At 34.5% G+C, this 16,934-nt stretch overlaps 1 protein-coding gene across 1 annotated transcript in view; it reads left to right on the top strand.

Annotated features, from left to right (window-relative positions):
• Positions 1–16,934, top strand: part of LOC113514906 (plexin domain-containing protein 2) — a 55,609-nt gene that overhangs the window by 33,885 nt on the left and 4,790 nt on the right. The window contains exons 3-9 of the mRNA XM_052895385.1: positions 7,288–7,410; positions 12,323–12,399; positions 13,046–13,174; positions 13,662–13,854; positions 14,419–14,625; positions 15,745–15,896; positions 16,744–16,816. Of these exons, the coding sequence (XP_052751345.1) occupies positions 7,288–7,410; positions 12,323–12,399; positions 13,046–13,174; positions 13,662–13,854; positions 14,419–14,625; positions 15,745–15,896; positions 16,744–16,816 (954 nt within the window). The remainder of the gene's footprint in view (positions 1–7,287; positions 7,411–12,322; positions 12,400–13,045; positions 13,175–13,661; positions 13,855–14,418; positions 14,626–15,744; positions 15,897–16,743; positions 16,817–16,934) is intronic.

Here is a 16,934-nt window from a genome sequence, read left to right as displayed (position 1 = left end):
GAAAATGGAATGGTAACCCCGCCTGCGCTAACGGGATACGCTGGCGGAGCACCAGTGAAGAGTGATAAATGAGAATGAAAACAGGCCAGTTAGCCCATCATGATGAATTCATCAGGAATTAACCATGATAGTTTCCAGGAAGAACCACGAGGAGGTCGACCTGGTTGGGTATATTGCTAGCAATGGTATTCTCAGTCTCCATCACTAACACTTCCTTTTTCCCCCAATTGTATACGGTGGGTGGCGGTAAGGAGCTAGCTAGTATGCTATGCTAGATGTTCAGAACTTTCGCGCAAATCTTTAAGATAGATGTGAATAGGCCATTCGTGGGCCTGCGAGCTCTATCTTAGATCACATCATCGCTTTCTATCAGGTGAGACTGTGATCAATCGCGGGACTTTTCAATAATAAAAAAGAAAAAAAAAGGGTAAATATTTATAAACGTTCTAGTGATTTAAAATGGTTACTTTGCAATAAATTTGTAATTGTCAGTTAGTAAAGGGAATCCCCGAAACCTTGCTGCTAAAGTCATGATCATACGACCCGCCACAAACTGAAGTTCCATTCCAACCATTTCAATGAGTGACAGTCTTCTAACTAACAATCCTTTCCTCGTGTTACCATGTTTTACTTTAGCTGTATTATTTGAGCTACAAAGCTGTGATTTAAATCGATAAAGCTTGATAAATGTAATATTCTATTATCTAAAGGAGTTGTAGCATTGAATAGTCGTATGGTAAAACCATGCGTTTTCCCATGATTATACGTTATTACAATTTGATAAGCAGAAAGGAAAAACGTATCAAAAGCCGATAGCGCGTATCATATCGGCTTATTACGTTGTCTCTCATTGCAGTTTCGCGTATTACTCATAAACTGTTTTTTTATCGGATGACAATGAAATGGTAACCGCGCCTGCGCTAACTGTATACGCTGGCAGGGCTCCTGTGTGGGATGATAGGTGAGATGAAAAAGCAGGTCAGTTAGGCCATCGTGATAAATTCACATCAGGAATTCAGCACGATGGTTTCCAAGAGGAACCAGGTGAGGGTCGACCTGACAGATCAGACCCTGCCTGCTCTATCGGTATACGCTGGCGAGGCACCAGTGAGAGATGATAGGCGAGCATGAAAAGGCACATCAGTTAGCCCATCGTGACAAATTCCATTTGAATAGAATCCATTACAAGGGGAACCTGTGACAATTGCTTTCTCAATACGGCAATACATGTATACCATAATATTTATTTATTTATTTAACTCTTTATTGTACTAATATAACAGGATTTGTTGAACAATTTCTAATAAGTATAGTGTAGTACAAAAGGCGGCTTTATTGCTAAGCAATCTCTTCCAGACAACCTTTATCCTGGCTGTGCTATTAATATTATGAATAAAATAATCTTTTTTATTACTTAAAGTAGTTTTTATTACTTAAATCAATATATCAATACATATAATAAAATCGTAACTGGTCACTGTCTGTACATGGAAGATATATAAGGAAAACTGTTATAACTGTATATATATATATATATATATATATATATATATATATATATATATATATATATATATATATATCCATGTCCTAATTATTTTTTCCATGCAAATGCATTATTTTTTTGTTTTTTTTTGCACTACAATACCAACTTATTGCTTATGCGAATATAGTTTATTATAGTATATTTGTATTACACTCATATATATTCACTAGAGACAGACATTATACTAAAATCGTCTGCAGTTCCACTCGAGTTTTTTCTTATGGAGGAGCAGCATCGGCTTAACCCCGAGCAGGTCGACCTGACAGTATATATTGGTAGTAATGTGGCTGTCAATCCTCATTACTAGCATATACATCCCCCTTCCCCACCTCTCCCCCGATAAATCATTACACGTTGACCTTGTACAGTACGCGTGCTAAATCATTCCACGTTGGACGTATTTTAATGATGAAAGCCAACGTTAGACCATATTTTTTTGTATCGTTCCCTCTTTATCACGCTACTTTTATTATTTTTGTAATTAGAATAAATTTATAAATAAGTTTATTCGACAACATCTTTGCTCTGTAAATAGCATTGCTTATAAATATAGGATTAATTTGCAATAGTATGTCTTAGTAGTAAAATTTCATTGTTATAGAACAAAATCTTGTTCCACAATAATTCAATTGTTCCACAAAAACAACAGGTGGCAAAACCAACTATTTTGATTTTTAAAGCAATCCACTGAACTGATTTTTTTTTTTTTATTTCTATAGGACTAATTTGAAAGTATATTCTTTTGAGTAAAAAAATAATTTTCCAAATCGGCTTACAGCTGACGGAGTTGAGGTAAAAAACATGAAAAGAAAAACGAATTGGGAACCTCCACTTTTCGAAGTCGGTTGAAATAATTATATCGTGTTCCATAAAAAAAGAAACCGACATCAGCTGTGACAAAACCAGTTATTTTAATTTAAAAACTAAATTACCGAACCGATTTTGATAACATTTATAAAGGACCATTCTGAAGGAATATTTTTTAAGATAAAAATGAATTTGCCAAATATAATCAAATATAAAATTCAACCGAATTGATAACCTCCTTTTTTTTTAATTTGAACAAAGAACATTATTACACTACAGCGCTTAAATGTTTATCGGATATATTTTTAGTATATAATATTTTAATCTGTGGCTAACCGAGTTATTGTGCACTGTTTTTAATTGTACTGTGGCCTCTGACTAATGCGAACTTAATTATGTATTTATGTACTTATCATTTCTTTCTGACAAAGCATGCGAGTCCATTATGTTATCTGTGAAGCGAATTATTATTAATATTCTTGCGGTTATTCTTTTAAGTATTTTTATTAATGAATACTGGTGTTTATTTTTTTATTTACCTTGTTCTTATGACCGGAATAAATAATATTGTATGTACTTTCTGATTTTAAATCATATACCAAATTTTCTGAGTGAACCATTGGTACCACGATGTAAGAAAAATAATTTATTTCACATTCATGACAATAGTAAAGCTAATCTCTAGATTTACTAAGAATTACTAGGAATTAATTTTTTATACATTGTTGATTTATATTTGTTTCGTTATTTTGTTTTTTATAAAATTGTCTAGTCATCTAGTCATCACGATATGATGGCGACAAGCTTTAAAGACATGTATGTGTGTGTGTGTGTATATATATATATATATATATATATATATATATATATATAATTATAAATTCATCCCACTGAGACAGTTATATAGTTCATAATTTACAAATACATAGTGTAACATTACAAAAGACGAATTGAGAAACATCTCATTTTCATAGTCGGTTAAAAATTATGCCAATTACAAAATATTGTATGGAAACGTATTATGCCCACTGCTTGCATTCATACATTGCAATTCTACACCAATAAGGAGTTATGACTCTTATTACAGAATTTACCTTCGGTAGAATTGTCGATAGGATAGAAGAGGATGATTTTTTTTTTAATTGTATGTATGAATACTGTATGAGGTTCTGCAGAAAATGGAAAGGAGTTTTTTTTTTGTTACACTTAGAATGGCAAACAAACAATTATCAAAAATGGCGACCTTCGCCTGTAGACGAGATTTATTCAAGGTCGGCGTTGCGCGCGCTATTTCTCTGCTACTGCTAGCGTTTATAATCTATAGCAACCGTTTACCATCAAGCCATCCGTATACTTCTTCACCACCTTTGTAGTAAAAAAAAAACGTGTCTCAGCATATCTCGTGCAACATTTAACTTAATTGCATCATGGCGAAATTATATCGTTTGGTACAATACTAATTGGATATACTATTTTCACTAGCTTTTACTCTAGACTACGTTCGAGTAACCAGGAATAAAAAAATGTTACAAGAGGGAGACTTTGTACAAAAGTCGTTTGCTTGGGCACCTCTGTCTCATTCGTGTTTCAACCATAAAACAGTTGTGTTTACATGCCTGTGTTTCGGTTTCAAGGGTGGGATATGGCAGGGAATTTACAGGGTACAGAGGAATAACACCTGAGTCCTCAGGAATGGCAACGCATGGGGATATCATGGGCGAAACAGTATACCCTATTATGTCCATGGTACTGCTCATGTTTATAGGCGACGGTTACCACTTTCCATCAGGTGGGCCGTCAGCTTGTTTGCCATTCTGAGTTGCATAAAAAAAGCCTATGTCCTCCACCCCATATAGTGCATATATACCATATTTCATAATAATGGGTTAAAATGTTAATGAGCAATAATGTATGCTAACAAATTAACTTTCTCATTTATAATATTAGTAAGAAATAGCATTTTATAAAATATAAACTGCGAATAATATGAAGTAAATGCGTAATAATTTTTGCAAAGCGAAATAATATCATGTTACTACAAGTCGTTTTTCTTTTTCTGTTTTTATTACCCTTGTACGACCTTAAACATCGCTGTTGCACCTGTATTTATTTTTAATCGTTACTATTATAAAATACGTGTATCGTTATCTGCTTACGTGTGTTATAAATATTGATTTTTTTTATGAAACTTTGAATGGCAAACAAGCTAGAGACCAACCTGATGGAAAGCGGTAACCGTCGCTTTATTGATAGGAATAGAACCATCTACGTCGCAGAATACTGTGTGAACTCATCATATCTATCCGCAAACGTTGCTATGCTTGAGGACTATGGTTTTGTGTTCGTAGACCGCAATTTCACAGCCGTATCTCACCCACCAAAACACAGCCATGTTACACTGCTTCACGGCAAAAATACGGGTAGTACAGAAGTACACATTCAGAGTAGTTTAGTATAAAGTCTAGTTGTGGTAAATGAAATTGTATTAACTGAAATTATGCACATCGTAAAATTTACTATTTTTTTTTTGTAACTTTATAATCTAAAATTATAGTTAATTGAACCGTGTTATGTTTGTCTTTTTTTTTTCTATATATAGTTCAATTAGTAAACAATATTGGCTTATCTTATCGTTGTAATAGTTTATGATATAAACAAATAGTTAAAAAAAGGTTTTTCGAATTCATTTGATATTTTATTTTTATATTTTATTTTACAAATTTTTTTTTATTGAATATGCCAAGTAAAAGAAATACAGACTATATACATATCTGTCACGCCTGTCTCCCATTAGGATAAGCAGAAACAATGGAACACCAAATGCTTCGATTCAAACAGTTCTCTCTCTTTATCCACCTACACTATATTCACAAAGTAACCTTGCTTATATGTTAGGCCGATATATAATATTGCCTAATATTCGATGATCAATTAATCGATAGTGATCATTCAGAATAATTCCATAATAAATTATTCTTAATTCAAAATAATAATTATACAAACTTATGTCATTTACGATTTTATCCACCACTACGAAAAAAGGAACAGCTATGTTCCTTGTCCGTACTTTTCAGCTGAAATTGCATTGCTATAATATATTAAAATTAAAAGAGGCGGTAAAATTATAAAAAAATTACTATTAAAAAATATTTGTAATTAAGTTTACTTTGAATAAAATATTCTCATTCTCAATTGAGATTTTCATAGTCATTTACAATCTTATTTATAGTCTTATTATAAAATTATAAATAAGATTGTATTAAAATATGATCTTATTTATAATCGATAATATCGTATTGTTGATTGCACTATATATTGATAGATTATTTGTGGCCCAATCGAATTATTGATAAGAAAATAAATATACGATTATTATTGCGTAACACTAACATGATAATACAGAGGGGAAGGGATTGTTAGTAATGCAAACTACCCAGTCCTATTGCTAGTAATATACCCTGTCAGGTCGAGTTCTACGTAGTCTCCCCTGGAAACCACCATACTGAATTCCAGGTGTATTCATCACGACGGGCTAACTAACCTGTCTTTTCCTCCTGTCATGTCCTCATCTATCATCCCTCTCTGGTATCCCACCAGCGTATACTGTTAACGCAGGCGGGGTTACCATTCCATTATCATCCTTTAAAAAAAAACATGAGAATACATGGCTCTATAATTCTAATATCGTCACGGAACCCCATTGACGCGTATCTAAATATACGCTTGGTTTTTAAATCACTATCGGGCCTTATCGTACACAGTAAGCGTTAGCGAGGTTAATGCCCTCGTGTCTATACGGAACATTAAACCTTATAATATTCGCGACTTCATTAGCTCAGTGAATTGGAACCGGTTCGAGGCCTTGTGGTCTAAGTTCTATCTCCGGGTCGGGCAAAAAATTGTATCCATTTGGTTCTGCTAATTTTAGGGCAGAGATCTTAATAATATGAAATTAAAATATACTTCGGTATAAGTGAAGAAGCAACTATTTCAATATACTTCTGTGAACGACGATATGTTTCGTAAATGTCATCGTCATCATTAACTTAAACTGCCTTTAACTGTCCTCTACTGAACATAAGCCCCCCCATGTAGGGGTTTTGCTAGTAGTTGCCATGCTTGCCAGGCGGATTAGCAACCACAGTCAGGCTTTAGAGATGTTTTAAGGGGGACGCTGCTGCCCATCCCTAGCTTTTCCTTAGTCGGCTCTTACAACACCCACGGGATAGCAAGGGGTGGGCTATTTTTTTTTTTTTTTTTTTTTATTTATTTATTTGCATAACTTACAGCACACAAACAAAAGACACAAAAGCAATGTGAAAAAAGATAAAAAAGATACATGTACAAAAGATTAAAAAAAAAAAAAAAAAAAAACCAAAAACAAAATCAGAATGCATAATAATTTTTTTTTTCTTCATGCGTGTGCCACAGTAATGCAAAATGGCCACAACTCAGCTTTTTGCTTTGCCCTAAAAAGAGCAAAACACTGATATTCTGTTGTGGCCAAAAGTGAGCCGCGAAATACCACTAAAAAAAAAAAAAATAAAAAAAGAAAGAAATATAGATCAAATACATAGTGTGCGTTCGTTATACTCGCTATTTAGAAGAAGGGTAGTCAGAAGTTAATTTCTATCAGTTTCAAGCACTCAAAACAAAATGAATACCCAAATTATACAAATAGAACTAGTTACATAAAAGCATATTAAAGAGGCAACAGCAGGCATGCCCATCGCCAGACAGCGATCCCTCCCAGACAACCCAAGTATTCTGTACCTATTCTGTACCGAGACCACAGGGTAATATATTCGTAGATATATTAGATTGAAAATAATCAATTTTAAAATGCAAAATCCTACAAAGGTTGTTCTGATTAGCATTAAAATCGTCATTAACAACAGAAACGTTTTTGTTGACCGCATAACGCTTATTTTTAGAACTGACGACCGCTGGTGCTGTGGTGACCCAGACTCCACTCCTGGGGGTCAATGGCTCCGGCATCCGTCACGACGTCATGGAGAAGACGACTACTGTCAGCGAACCCATCGTGCCGGATGATGGTGAGTATTTTATAGTTTTAAATTAGTTTGAATAGAACTTAATGAAAATAAAAGCAAATAAATAATGACTCGATTACAAGGCAGTCTGTTGATCTCTATTCATTTAAGAGTTTCCTCTTGGCGGTGCAACTAATTCATGCATCTTCTTCCAGCCAGCTCTATTCCAGGCCATATCCTTGATCTCCCTATACGACATGACAGCTAGTGTTTCCTTTATCTGTCCCATGTAGTTATTCCTCGGTTTTCCTCTTCCTCTTTTGCCCTCTATTTTTCCTTCTACTATTAAAAAAATCGTCATGTCGTATAAGGTGGCCCAGCATTTTGTCTCTTCTATTCTCTATTACAGATAGAGAATAGAAGTCTGTTGATATTCAATAGTAAATCAATTGTTTATAACGATTTGAACATTCAAAATACTTCTTAGCTGCTCTAAGTTTTTTTTTATGGGTGATAATGGAATGGTAACCCCGCTTGCGCTATCAGTTTACATTGGCGGGGTACCAGTGAGCGATGACAGATTAGGATGAAGCAGGTTAGTTAGCCCATCGTGACGAATTCAACAATAATTAGCCATGATGGTTTCAAGTGGGAACCACGTGGAGGTCGACCTAGTAGGGTGTATTGCTAGCAATGGGCTTGTTAGACCCCATTACTGACAATCCCTTTCCCTCCAGCTGCTCTAAGTTGAGAAGTAACTTTTTGCCATGGTATGGATAAATGGACAGCGCACGCAAGTTTTTTATATTACCATCATCGTCCTTAATGGATGATAATGAATCATTATTAACTACCCCTTCCCTCAGCGTGGGAAATATCTCTACTAGCATTGTTTTCACACGTCTCCGTCCATCTTTTAAATTAGTAGGAAAGTGCAAAATTATTTGTCGTTCTCGTGTGTGGATGCCTTGCTTCTATGGTAAAAATGTTCAATTTAATTAATAGAACACTCTTAAAAATTCTAACGACCTATATAAACTTCAAAATAGGGGTTCAAAATATATAGCAAAATCTATATATTTTAATTATGTATTGGCCCAATACCTGTTATACAATATACAACGTCGAAATAGAGAATCAAATCGAAGTTAATATCAATATCAAACCGGTATGGACGATATCGGAATAAATGTGCCACCCAATTACATATATATTCTTTATTGCACTTGTAAGTTACATATAAAACAATGTATTTATAAATGTTGTAAGCAAGGGTGGACTTACCTCTGACAGAGATCTCTTCCAGTCAACCCACCTCAATACAGTGAGAATGCATTTCGTTAGCGGGCAGCTGAAGTGCTACAACTATTAATACATAAACAAATATACAGTTAAATAAAATATTAAAATATATAATAAAATATTACATAAATACATACACTATAAATACATATAATACATACTTACTTATATAATAAATGTTAAAATAAATAAATATACTACTTACATTACAAATTTAGTTTAATGATTTTAAGATTTGACAGTTCAGATAGAATGGATCACCCCTTTCTTGAATGTGTCGTAAGAGGCCACTAAGGAAACTTAATGGTGAACGGATGGGAGACAGACAAGTTTTTGGTAGCCCAATACTTGACATCTATAGAACGAAGTTTCCACTTTCACTGCGGTTAGAAATTTGATTCGGCTTTAATTAGTTACACTTAAATTTTAAATGGTGCGAGCTAAATTTATTGTTATATCATCGTAACAGAGTTTATTTCACGCTGCAGCAACTTATTAAACAGTGGATACCCAATTTTCTTTATTTAAACTAGCCGTTTCCACTTCCTCGGCCGCGTTAAGAAAAGTTTCGTCACATTTTGTTTGCCATTCAAGTTGTATAAAAACAAACATTTATTGTCACCGACAACAATAAGTTTGTACTGAATCTGTTGTAAATAGCAGGATGCAATAAAAAAAAAAACATATACGTATTTGCGATATAAAATAATACATTTAGTGAAAAAAAAAAACACAAGACACGTTTTATGATATTCTGACACAGAACAAATTTGAAAATAATACATTGTTCTAAAAAACCTCAGTGTTAACAGCCAGTATTATAACCCCAACAGAATCTGACAAATTAAAAAAAAAAAAACAAATTATCCGTGACTTGCTTGACTTAAGCTTGACCGGGAAATGTCCGGTCGGGGTATTTGCTCGGTGAGACCGAAATAAAAGTTGCCTGTTATGTTTCACATACTATTTAAATTCATTCCAATATATATCTAATTTCATAGTGATTGCTTAAACAGTTAAAGCGGTATAAGGTAACAAACAATTCTAATTTATAATATTGATAAGGATTCTAGACGATGTCTGTGCATAGAAGATCGTTATCAATTCATTTCAGCCATTGTCCGTCCACTGCTGGATATAAGTCTACCCCATAGACTGACCCCATAGATAGACACATAAAGAACCTTCGGGCTATGTCGGTTGCTTTGGTTCAGTGCATGGAAGATATTTAGGATAAATTTATATGAGAAGTCTTTATTACTATTAGGAGGATTTAAGAGATTTGTTTCTCTGCCCATTAATATGTCTGTTCCAGCAATGTCTGTTATGCAATAATAACTGCACCAAATTGGATACAATTTTTACAATTCTGAAGGTCTAACTTAAAAACTGGTGTGTTCTTAATATGCAATTAAGAAGTGAACTGTTTCATCTCTAATATTCAGTCCTTCCACGCCTTAACCGTTGTGAATATTATGTAATATATACTTGAACACTAATATTATCCTCCGTATATAATTCGAGTTATGCGGCCATTATGAATAATAAGCAATTAATTATGTATAACCACTAACCCGTAACATCCGCGTGCCAGGAATACTGATTTACCGAGAGAAAAAGTTCCCTATGCCTATCTCCAACCTAAATATCGGGGCCAATACTATAGCATCGGGGAAAGGGATTGTTAGTAATGGAGACTGAGAATCCTATTGCTAGCAATATACCCAACCAGGTCGACCTCCTCGCGGTTCTCCCTGGAAACTATCATGGTTAATTCCTGATGAATTCATCATGATGGGCTAACTGGCCTGTTTTCATTCTCATCTGTCACCCTTCAATGGTGCTCCGCCAGCGTATCCCGTTAGCGCAGGCGGGGTTACTATACCATTTTCACCCATCAAAAAAAAATACTATAGCGTCATTTCTTTAAACCTGTATCTCTTAATTTAATTTTTTAATTTTATAGATTCGCAAAATTACTTTTTTATGGACCATCAAAGACTAACGCTCTTATTCATAAAAACTAAAACCCTCGACGAATCTATTTTTACACTGATTTGTCACTTTCTTTCAAATTTGGAATTTAGTGTAAAATAAGAAAAAATTAAACAGTTAAATAGCTAAAATGGTATTCATAAAAACTAAAACTTTTTTTGCTAACCTTTTTTTAACTATTACACTTAAATTTAAATTACTTTAGGTTACTTTCATTTAAATTGGGAATATATTGTAAAAGAAAATTAATCTATGTTGGTAACATAAAATTTTTTTTTAATTATCTCATGATAATTATTTGATTTTTTTGTATTTTTGTTTTTGTTTTTTTTTTTACTAATTAATGGAAAATGTGTAGAATCACTCACATTTTTATTTAAGTTCCAGCCGTCCTTCAATTATTTGCACATAATAAAACTTGTTTAAAATGAACCTCTATAAAATCCTTAAACCGCAAATCGGGTCAAGTATTTATTACAAAACCCTTTTGTGGAAGAGTACTAGTGTTTTTCTAATTATATTATATTTTTTATTATTCTTTAATAGCATTAGAAATTATGCCTTAATTTGGCCTTATCTTAATTAATAAGCTCGTTAAATAGCAATCTATAACAAGAGTATTAATAGCAATTTACAATAATCATGTTATCTAAGGATTTCCTTTTTAACTTGTAAAATTCAAGTAAAATTGCTCTGAAAGCAAAGTATTTTGTTTAATTGTTATATAAACACATATCAGTTGGGGGCCTAGTAATCTGTACTTTTTTTTTATACAACTTAGAATGGCAAACAAGCTGACGGCCCACTTGATGGAGAGTGGTAACCGTCGCCTATAGACATGAGCAGTACCGTGGACAGAACAGAGTATTCTGTTTCGCCCATGATACCCCCCATGCGTTACCATTCCTGAGGACTCAGGTGTTATTCCTCTGTACCCTGTAAGTTCACGCCATATTCCACCCTTGAAACCGAAACACAGCCATGCAAACACAACTGCTTCACGGTAGAAACACGAATCGGACAGAGGTACCCAAGCAATCGACTTTTGTACAAAGTCTCCCTCTGGAAATAATAATGTACTACAGGTTTTAACCTATTCCAGACACCAGCTTCTCACAGCAGAAATTTCGTATTAATATAATCTTATTTTATCCTAAATACCATATGTGTAAATCAAAGTTTTTTTGTGAGGCAACAAGGGTTCCTTACAAAATCATCAATTTAATTTTTTTTTTGTGAAATAATTACAAATTTACGGTTTTTGGATTTTTTTTTCCTCTACTTGTGCTACATGTCATTGTTTCTTGCCAAATTTCTTGTATCTAGGTCAACGGGAAGTACCCTTTAGGTTTTATTCTCTTTGCGAATGTCAAAATATGCAATATAAATGGAACATAAATACGGCCGTATGTTTTAATTGCGTCGATTTAAAAGCTTGATTTTTTCACTGCTTTAAGAAATCGCAGATTTAAGTATATGATATTAATTTCAACTTGATACCTCCACGCGTTCCTAAGAAAAAGGGTCTTAACAGACGGACGGACAACGAGATGATCCTTTAAGCATTCCGTTTTTTTCCTTTAGAGATGGCGGCTAAATTATAAAAAAAAAGTAACCATTCTAATTCCTTTTTACAATTAAGTACACAATAAGGAAAAAATATTTCCAACTGTTACAGGTCTAAACGTTACGGAGATACTCGAGGAGACGCCGGAGATGATAAAGTCTGAACACAACCTAACGAGCTTGACTTATGTAAGTAATTTAGGCAATACTTATGGGACTAAAACATGGGTCTTTTAAATAATGACTAAAGAGGTATCCTGCGATGCGTCAACAACCATGATTCTGTTAATAGGCATCTTGACCACTTGTCTAGATATGTAGGTATACTAATAATGAAAAAAAGAATTAAATTATACGATAAGGCCTCCTTTTATATCACTTCTCGTTAAAATTAACTGTATTATTTTATTAATTATTTGATTTATTATTATATTATTTTATTTATTTAAATTGTAAAATAAATAAATGTCAATCCACTTCAAAAAAGGTGAGAACTGTTTTCGAAATTCGATTGTATTTTTTTTATTTATATAATCTCATAACTTTGTCATTTATAAACCGATTTGCAAAATATTTTTTTTTTTCTACATAAAACTGTATGCTTTCAGTTTGACCTCGAAAGATATTTTATCAAAATCGATTCGGTAATTTAATTTAAAATAACTGATTTTATCACGATTACAGTAGATACTCTTTTGTTGTAGGAAATTTTAAATTGAATCAATTAAATTTAACCATTTTTTAGTAGTTTTTATGGTCCTATTTCCCTTAAACTTCTTACCCCGGGCATCTCATATCGAAGACCCCGTATTAAGAAGTGTTTCGCCTGTGACAGGACAACCATGCGTTCTACAACAGCTCGTTCATCGGCAACGTGACTTACTTCAATGAGCACTGGGCGAACATCACAAAGCCGCCAGCCGACGCGCACGCCGTACTTAGCAATTCGCACCGTAGAGCGACCGTGAGTAACATCCAGTGTGGACTTGTTTGTTTTTTTTAATAGATGGTAATGGAGGTGTCATGGGCGTAACAGTATACATACATAGCTATGAAATTGTAGTGTACATAGGTATAGCACCATAGTCCATAGGAATAGCAACATGTGGGGAAACCATAGGAATCATAGTGTACTATGTTATGCCCACTACTCATGTCTTTAGGCGTTGTCGTTCCATTCTAATTTGCATAAAAAAAATTATAATGGAATGGTAGAATGATATCTTTAAAAGACTTATTTTTTTCTCATTTTTTTTTTATTAATTATTGCTAATTTATTATATATTCGTAGATAATAATTTATATTATTATTTATTTTTAATTTTATTTTATTAATAACTGTATTAACTTTGACGGTTAAAATGTTATAAATTTTCATGCCTGTATATGACTGAATAAATACATAATATAGTAACTATTATAAATCTCTCTTTCTTCGTTTTCTCCACCAGACGGTTCTTCTCAAGTTTCCGTTTCCGTTCTACGGACAAATTATCAACAACATCACAGTGGCAACTGGCGGCTTCATGTACACTGGCGAACACGTGCACAGCTGGCTCGCGGCGACACAGTATATAGCGCCACTCATGGCCAACTTCGACACCACACTCACAAATGACAGCGTCATCAAGATGAGCGATGATGGCGAGTGATTTAAAACCATTGTAGACTAGAAAACCTCATATGGCACGGTCATTGTAGTCAAGTAACTGACGGACAACTGACGTATCTGTATTGACTTACAAATCAATGGGGGATGGGGGGGGGCTTTATGAACGTAATAGAAACCAAAAAATATTTTTTAGAATTTTTGTCTGTCTGTACGTTTTTGCATGCTAACCTCAGAAATAGCTTAACCGATTTGAATGCGGTTTTTTTCACTAATGCGTTGTAGTTTGCTCCACTTAATACTTACAGTATACTCTGTCATATCCATGGTGCTGTTCATGTCTATAGGTGACGGTTACCACTTTCCATCAGGTGGCCCGTCAACTTGTTCGCCATTTTGAATTGCATAAAAAAAGAAAAACCTGAAGTCGAGTTTTTAATGTTTTAATACATTTTGTTAAGTTTTTGTAATATTTATTAATATTATTGTCTTTTCTCTATTTTCTTTTGTAAATGCAATTGGTTGGCAATAAACATTTTTTATTTCACTTTTTTTCTTTATTTTTTTTTTATTCTCCTCTTAATGTTTTCTATTTCCAGGCGAGAAGTTCACGGCATTTTGGGAAAACGTGTCGCTACAAGAGAACGCATCGTTGAAATTCACGTTCGCGGCGACACTGTATAAGAACGGCGACATAGTGTTCGCTTACAAGAACATACCGCTTACGGTGCAGCAGATCAACGAGACCATGCACCCAGTCAAAGTGGGCATTAGCGACGCGTACATCACTGACAAAATTGTATTCTGTAAGTTCATACATACATATCTGTTACATGTACCAAATTACATTCAAATTGGTTCAGTCATTTAAACGTGATTTAGTAATAAACATACAAATATCTTTACAATTTTTCTCATTTTTTTCTATGCAACTTAGAAGGGCTAACCAGCCGACGGCCCACCTGATGGAAAGTGGTAACCGTCGCCTATAGACATGAGCAGTACCGTGGATAGAGCAAGTATACTGTTTCGCCCATGATACCCCTCATGCGTTGCCATTCCTGAGGACTCAGGTGTTAGTCCTCTGTACCCTGTAAATTCACGCCATATCCCACCCTTCAATTTGAAATACAGCCATGCAAACAACTGCTTCCCGGTTGAAACACGAATGGGACAGAGGTGACCAAACAAACGACTTTTGTACAAAATCTCCCTCTAGTAACTGATAATCATTTATAATATAATAATATAATTAAATAAATAATAAAATACATAATTAAATGATTAATAAGATTTAAAATTCCCAATTGTGAGGTTAAGAAATATATATTTTTTTTTATTAATGAATTTATTTATTTATAAGATCACCAATATAAGGTACAACAAAACATTTAAATACAATACACTGGTAGAGGGGGGAAAGGGATTGTTAGTAATGGAGACTGAGAATCCCATTGCTAGCAATATACCCAACCAGGTCGATCTCCTCGCGGTTCCCCCTGTAAACTATCATGGTTAATTCCTGATGAATTCATCATGATGGGCTAACTGGCCTGTTTTCATTCTCATCTATCACCCTTCACTGGTGCTCCTCCAGCGTATTCCGTTAGTGCAGGCAGAGTTATCATACCATTTTCACCTATCAGAAAAAAAAATACACTGTTTTTACATTTATATAAGCAACCACAGCATGATTTGTGTTTGATAAACATTGAAATTATATTAAATTATTATAAATAAAATAAATAAATCATCATCATCATCATCTTCCTACCCTTATCCCAATCATTTGGGGTCGGCGTAATATAATTTTATCCATATTACAAAAAGATTTGGTTTTTAGTTTTACGACCGTTAGTTTAAAATAAATAAATAAATATGAATAATAATATAATAAAAATAATGAATTATAACATTATGTCCAGACGTCCGCCGCAAGACCATTTATGAGTATCACCGAGCCAATTTCAAGAACTACCTGATCACAAACAACACGATCCTGAGGCTGACGGCCCTGCCCACCTGCATGCAGTACAACAACTGTCAAGATTGCATCAACCACGACACTGCGTTCAATGTAAGTTCCTTACTCCATGCTTTATACAATCTCATCATCATCATCATTTTAGTTGTTAACTGTCCACTGCTGAACATAGGGCTCCTCTTTGGAGGGTTTTGCCAGTAGTTGCCACGCTTGACAACAGCTGTTAGGCTTTTAGAGTGGTTTTAAGGAGGTACACTGCTGCCCATCCCTTTACCAAGTTCCCTTAGTCGCCTCGCCTTCCCTTACTCATTTCTTACGACACCCACGGTAAAGAAAGGGGTGGCCCACTCTATTCCAGGGGGGGGGGAAGGGATTGTCAGTAATGGAGTTTAACTGACCCATTGCTAGCAATACACCTTATCAGGTCGATCCCCACGCGGTTCCCCCTGAAAACCATCGTGTTTAATCTAGTGGAGTTCGTCACAATAGGCTAACTGACCTGCTTTCATCCTCACCTATCATCTTTCACTGGTGCCCCGCCAGCGTATACCGATAGCGCAGGCGGGGTTACCAAACCATATTCATACATAAAAATATATGCCGGGACCACACGGCGTGCAGCCTATACTTTACCAGAGGGAGACTTTGTACAAAAGTTGTTTGCTTGGGTACCTCTTTCCCATTCGTGTTTCAACCGTGAAGCAGTTGTGTTTGAATGACTGTGTTTCGGTTTGAAGGGTGAGATATGGCAGTGAATTTACAGTGTATGTTAACGCATGTGGGGTATCATAGGCGAAACAGCATACTCTGTTATATCCATGGTACTGCTCATGTCTATAGGCGATTGTTACCATTTTCCATCAAGTGGGCCGTCAGCCTGTTTGACATATTACGTTGTATTAAAAAGAAATATAAAGCAATATATATAAAATTGTTTCAGTGTTCGTGGTGTTCACAAGTGCAGAAATGTTCCAGTGGCACTGATAAAAACAAACAGGATTGGACCATAAGACGTAAGTATATAACTAAGTATTTTTCATGGGTCATGGTCGTCACAGTATATACTGTGATGTACGAAGTCATATCCACGAAGCTGTGATTTATCATTCTCCATTGAACCGTCTGCTTGTT

This window comes from Galleria mellonella, unplaced genomic scaffold (genome assembly GCF_026898425.1).
Source record: "Galleria mellonella isolate WM207_F2 unplaced genomic scaffold, CSIRO_AGI_GalMel_v1 utg28, whole genome shotgun sequence".
Lineage (NCBI taxonomy): Eukaryota > Metazoa > Arthropoda > Insecta > Lepidoptera > Pyralidae > Galleria > Galleria mellonella.
Note: the sequence above shows the minus strand (reverse complement) of the source record. Positions and strands in the feature narration are given on the sequence as shown.